Source organism: Dipodomys ordii, unplaced genomic scaffold, assembly GCF_000151885.1.
Source record: "Dipodomys ordii isolate 6190 unplaced genomic scaffold, Dord_2.0 Scaffold31, whole genome shotgun sequence".
Lineage (NCBI taxonomy): Eukaryota > Metazoa > Chordata > Mammalia > Rodentia > Heteromyidae > Dipodomys > Dipodomys ordii.
Window position 1 is genome coordinate 6940189 of NW_012267247.1, and position 5717 is coordinate 6945905.

General features: G+C 50.4%; 1 protein-coding gene across 1 annotated transcript in view; it reads right to left on the minus strand.

Annotated features, from left to right (window-relative positions):
• Nucleotides 1-3528: 3528 nt before the first annotated feature.
• Inpp5k (inositol polyphosphate-5-phosphatase K) overlaps nt 3529-5717 on the minus strand; it is a 22074-nt gene continuing 19885 nt past the window's right edge. The window contains exons 9-12 of the mRNA XM_013016311.1: nt 4772-4909; nt 4428-4511; nt 4195-4299; nt 3529-3804 (exon numbers count right to left, since the gene is read on the minus strand). Of these exons, the coding sequence (XP_012871765.1) occupies nt 3745-3804; nt 4195-4299; nt 4428-4511; nt 4772-4909 (387 nt within the window). The 3' untranslated portion in view covers nt 3529-3744. The remainder of the gene's footprint in view (nt 3805-4194; nt 4300-4427; nt 4512-4771; nt 4910-5717) is intronic.

Genomic DNA, 5717 nt, shown 5'->3' on the forward strand with positions numbered 1-5717 from the left:
TGGTCCAGCTCCTCAGGACACAGCTGGAACAGTCTAGGTCTGATTGGGAGGCCTCTTGGCTGGAGGGTTGAGGCAGGAAGGGGAGGGGTTGAAGGATGGAGGAAATGCCTGTTGTTCCAGGTAACCAGAGGAGCTGATGCGGGTCCCCCATGCGGGGACCCTGGGCTCTAGGTCAAAGGGTAGGAGGACTTTCCTCTTTGCCCCAGTGGCTCCTTGGTTAGGCCTTTCCCACTGCCCAGTCTAATATCAGCTGGACAGCCCAGCGATCACTCCCCTAGCCAGATGACATACCCTCCCCCAAACAATGAGGAACTCTTAGTAGGTTCTGTTCCTCTGGCATGTCCCTACAATTGGACTGCCTGAGAGCAGCAGCTTGCCTTCCTCTCTCCTTTGTTATCTTCTCTTGAACTTCTGGGTTCAAATGATCCTCCTGCCTCAGTCTCCTAAGTGCTAGGACTGCAGGTGTGTCACCCACCCCACTCTCCTTGAGTTTTAGAAGGCCAGGTCTGGCCATGTTGGGCAGGTATTTATTAGCAGTAGGGGAGTAGGAGAGGTGGAAGTTTTGGAGCCATCAGCACTTGAGAGGTTAGTTCTTGGGTTCCTTGGGTTTGCACTACTAGCCCTTTACTTACTTTTCAACTGTACCCTCAGGTTCTCCCTCCTCCCAACCCCGCCCCAATGTTCCTGTTTTTCTTGTTGCTAAATCACAGCTGACATTTTCCTGGCCTGGGACTCAGCTCACCAGTCTCCAGTCATTCCTTATAGGAAACGAGAATGGGGAAGTGGCAGGGGAAACAGACCTTTCCAAAGGGAGAGGCTGGCATGGGAGGGGTAGCTGTCCAATGCGCCCAAGCTCACTGGTTTGGTGGGCAGAGATCTCTCCTGGGCACCTTTCCCTCCCCACAGCTTCACCCGCCCAGGAAAGGCCTGCAAAGCTTCCTTCCTTCCTCTGGGAAGCACATCTAGTCAGGGCAGGCTCATCTCCAGTGGCCACACAATGGCTCTTATCAGCCATGGAGCCAGGCGCTGAGACCCAACACACACCAAGTCTCACATATTTCCTGTTTCCACCCAATGGGTCAGGGGTGGGCCCAGAGCAGCCATATCCTGACTGAGGCAGAGAGGAGGGAGAGCAATCCCCTTTCCCTTTCCGCCTTTCAATCACTGCTGGACTCACCCCTCCCAGTGCAGGAGGGGGCCCTGCACCGAAGGCCCCGGTAGGAATGTGTAAAGTACTAAGTATAGGAAGGACCGAAATGAATGTGTAGAAGAGAAACAGGATCAAGTAGCCAGAGAGTCAGCCCCAGAGCTTCATAACCAGAATGGTGCAGTGGATATATATATTTTTTTCTTTTTTGTAGCAACAGGTTAGGAACAGGTGCATTATTTGTATTTTGATGACAACTGAGACTCCCATGTGCATAAAAGCAAGGAAGGATGGAACCCTGATTTCAATCCAGGTTTTTAGGTCCCATTCCTTTTTTTTTGGGGGGGGGTCCGGTCGTGGGGCCTGAACTCTGGGCCTGGGTGCTGTCCCTCAGCTCTTAAGCTCAAGGCTAGCGCTCTACCACTTGAGCCACAGCGCCACTTCCGGCTTTTTTCTTTTTGCTTATGTGGTGCTGAGGAATCGAACCCAGGGCCTCGAGCATGCAAGGCAAGCGCTCTACCACGGAGCCACCTTCCCAGCCCCTAAGTCCCATTCCTGCATATATTTTTGGTCCTCATTCCCATATGAAGGAGTCATACACACAGTGTAAAAGCCACATTTCTAATTATCCCTCCAAGGTAACAGACAACCATTGCTTGCTAGACACCAGGGAAACTTTTGTCATCGTGGGGCCTGAACTCTGGGCCTGGGCACTGTCCCTCAGCTCTTCAGCTCAAGGCTAGCCCTCTACCACTTGAGCCACAGAGCCATTTCCGGCTTTTTCTGCTTATGTGGTGCTGAGGAATTGAACCCAGGGCCTCACGCATGCAAGGCAAGCCCTCTACCACTGAGCCACCTTTCCAGCCCCAGGAAATTTTTTTTTTTGGAGAGGGGAAATGCTTTTTTGGGGGGAGGGGGAGGGATTGGTCATGGGGCTTTAACTCTGGGCCTGGGTGCTGTCCCTCAACTCTTCAGCTCAAGGCAAGTGCTCTACCACTTGAGCCACAGTGCCACTTCTGGTTTTCTGGTGGTTAACTCAAGATAGTGTCTCATGGACATTCCTGCCTGGGCTGGCTTTGAACCATGATCCTCAGATCTCAGCCTCCTGAGTAAATAGATGTGAGCCACCAGTGCCTGGCAAGAGGGGAATTTTTTTTTTGGGGGGGGTCTGGTCATGGGGCCTGAACTCTGGGCCTAGGCGCTGTCCCTCAGCTTTTCAGCTCAAGGCTAGCGCTCTACCATTTGAGCCACAGAACCACTTCGGGCTTTTTTTTTTTTTGCTTATATGGTGCTGAGGAGTCGAACCCAGGGCCTCAGGAATGCAAGGCAAGCGCTCTACCACTGAGCCACCTTCCCAGCCCACAAGAGGGGAAATTCTTAATACATGTAGTTCCTAAGGTAGAGTGTAGGAGCATAGAGCAATTAGAGTCACTCTTGGTCTGGGGTCACAGAATGGATGTAAAAGTTACAGAACCACCGAGATCTTCTCCTGGGAAGAATATTGGCCACTGGCAGAAGGCAACTGACAGGAGTGGGACTAGGCCATTTTCTCATTGCACCTGGATAATGCTCAAGCTCTTGGTGTCAGAGCCTTTGTCAAAAATATCTTTTTTTTGGGGGGGGTATTTTGACAGTGTCTTTAGCTGAGCCTTCCCTTCAACTCATGATCCTTATGCCTCAGCCTCCCACATGCTGAGATTACTCCAAAATGTCTTGATTCTGACTCCCCTTTCTGCTTAACCCCATACTTCTAGGTCACAGAGGGGTCCAGAGACAGGAGTTTTCTGCCAATGACTCATGTCAAGGGTGGAGCCAGATGAGAATCACTCTGGAAGTCTGTGGCTGCCACTCCTCTACCACCTGTCAACCCTCCATAAAAGGACAAGCTAGGGGCACAGGGCCCAACCAAGTTACAGAAACCAATCTCAGTCTAAAGAATTCTCTCTGCTTGGGCCTTAGAACTTCTGGGTCAGACTACATGCAGAGCGTGGTGTGCTAGTGGGATGACCCCTTCATTCTATCCACTTGGTCACACTGCTTCTGTGGAAAGCAGGGATTCCAGACCCTCTACTTATCCCTCATGGGGACACACTATGATATGCCTAGACTTATGGAACCCATTGTTGCTTGTGCCATCCAGTCAGTGGAACCTGTACAAATACTTCCCCCTCCTAGGCAGCCTGAGGCCCAGGATGGTGTGACAAGAATGCAAGCCTGTGCCAGATGGGGCATGTGCCTGGCAGGACTGCTTGGGCGGGAACAGGAATCTGTATGTGTGTGGAAAATCAAGAAATAAAATGTCAGTTGGACAGTTCTTCCTGTATCTGGAGGGCTGTTCTCAAATCTTCACTGCTGACAAACTAGTTGCTTTCACTCACATCTCAGCAACAAAAACCTGTATTTAAGTGCCAATTTCAGAGATCTGGCCTAGAGAAAGCAAAGGGAATCTGGCTGAGCTCCCCCTGGAAGTGTGGGTTACTTGGCTCCTTCCTCAGGGGCAGGGCCCGGCTGGGCTCCTAGTAATCCTGGCAGCAGTTCAAGCAGAGTAGGCTGCCAGTTCTAGCCTCCACCCTGGCTTCACTCATTCCTAGTCCAGCTTAGATTCGTGGTTCATCCTCATCCAGTGAATTGTCCTTCAGAAAGAAGCGAAGCGGGATCTGTAGGAATAAAATAAGTAGCAGAAGGGGGAAGTGAAGGTCTTTCTCTTTTTTTTTTTTTTTTGTTGGTTGTAGGGCCTGAACTCTGGGCCTGGGTGCTGTCCCTCAGCTCTTCAGCTGTAGACCAGTGCTCTACCACTTGAACCTCAGCCCCACGTCTGGCTTTTTCTGTTTATGTGGTGCTGAGGAATCGAACTAAGGGCTTCATGCATGCAAAGCAAGCACTCTACCACTGAGCCAGCTTCCCAGAGCCGTGAAGGTCTTTCTCTATACCTTGTCAATACCCCAACTGCTCATAGGTATGAATTCCTGGGGCTCTGGCCTCAGGAAACAAAGGATGGATTCAGTTCCTCAGTAATACCTTCCCCTTCTCCAACCATCATCCCTTACCTTGAAGGGTTTGCTTATCCCCACTACAGAGTTCCTACTGTTACTGTAGTAACAGAGGAGAAACTCATCCTCAGTCTTAGGGATATCGTTGATGTTGATGTATACCTGTAAAAGAGGAATGATAGAAACAACATCAGCTCTAGGGTCCTGCACTTTCCTGGCTTAGTGACAAGTTATATAACTCTTCTTCCAGAAGACAAGACTATCAGGGCAAGCCCAACTCACAGATGTACCTGATTCAGGTTGTCGCTCATGGAGACCTGGTTGTCCCCAGCCCAGACATAGGACACATAGTCATAAATGTGGCGCATTCCCACCTGTGAGGAGATCAGATGAGAGAATCAGTGGTTGGGGAGGACATGGACCTAAGGAAGTCCTAAGGAGAGGGTGGTCTTACTGCTGGGGCTGGCCACCCTACTATGTTTCCTTTTCCTTTCTCTTCCAGGACCTAGGTAGACAAGTAGCCCTGGGGCAGGTGAAGGTGAGTTTTTCAGTGTCTTGCCCAGTTCCTGTAAGTCCCCAGAAAGGATAAGCAAGCGGACTGTGGTTGATGGATTCATTGCTTTGCCCACATCACCTTGTATAGTCCAATCCAGTCCCAGCAGCTGCTGAGGAAGTCTGGGGAGGAGGAGTAGCTGATCAACATGTCATTTTCCATGGTCCACAGGCTCTCAGGCATCATGGTTATCAGTGGAACAGACATCAGTGGATTCAACTACACATAGAGGGTGGAGGTTAGGTTGAATTCTTGTAGTACCATTCCCTCTGGGGCAACTGTTTCCCATTGTGACTACCTGGTATGGTGGTCGTGGTAGTAGTAGTAGTGGTGGGGTTCCCAGGGGAATGGGCAAGAACTCCACTAGGCTATCCTAGCTGAACAAGGGCCAATGGTTTATTAGGGGAAGTTGCTCTGCCAGTAGAATGGGGCTGAGAGCCAGGTGGGCAACACAGGGAGCCCAGTGATGAGGGTGGCAGTGGAGGGGGAAGATGTAGTTGCTCAGAGGCTTAGAAAAGAAGCATGGCAGCTTGACTACCTAGGCCTGGAAGAAAAGAGAATAGGAAACATATAATGGTGGCCAGCCCTAGGTCTCTAAGATTTCTGACTCAAAGACCCAAATTCAGAACAGCTAGGAAAATGTAGAAAGGCACAATATTGTAAGACAAAGCAAAAGTAAAGTCTGGTGCCAGGCGCTGGTGGCTCACGCTTATAATCTTAACTACTCAGGAAGTTGAGATTGGAGGATCACAGTTCAAAGCCAGCCCAGCCCTGAGACTCTTATCTCCAATTAACCACCTCCATCCAATTAACCACTAGAAAACTGGAAGTGGTACTGTGGCTCAAAGTGGTAGAGCTTTGAGTGAAATAGCTCAGGGACAATGGCCAGGCCATGAGTTCAAACCCCACAGCCAACTTAAAAAAAAAAAAAGTGGGGGCTGGGAAGATGGCTCAGTGGTAGAGCGCTTGCCTTGCATGCCTGAGGCCCTGGGTTCGATTCCTCAGCACCACATAAGCAAAAAGAAAA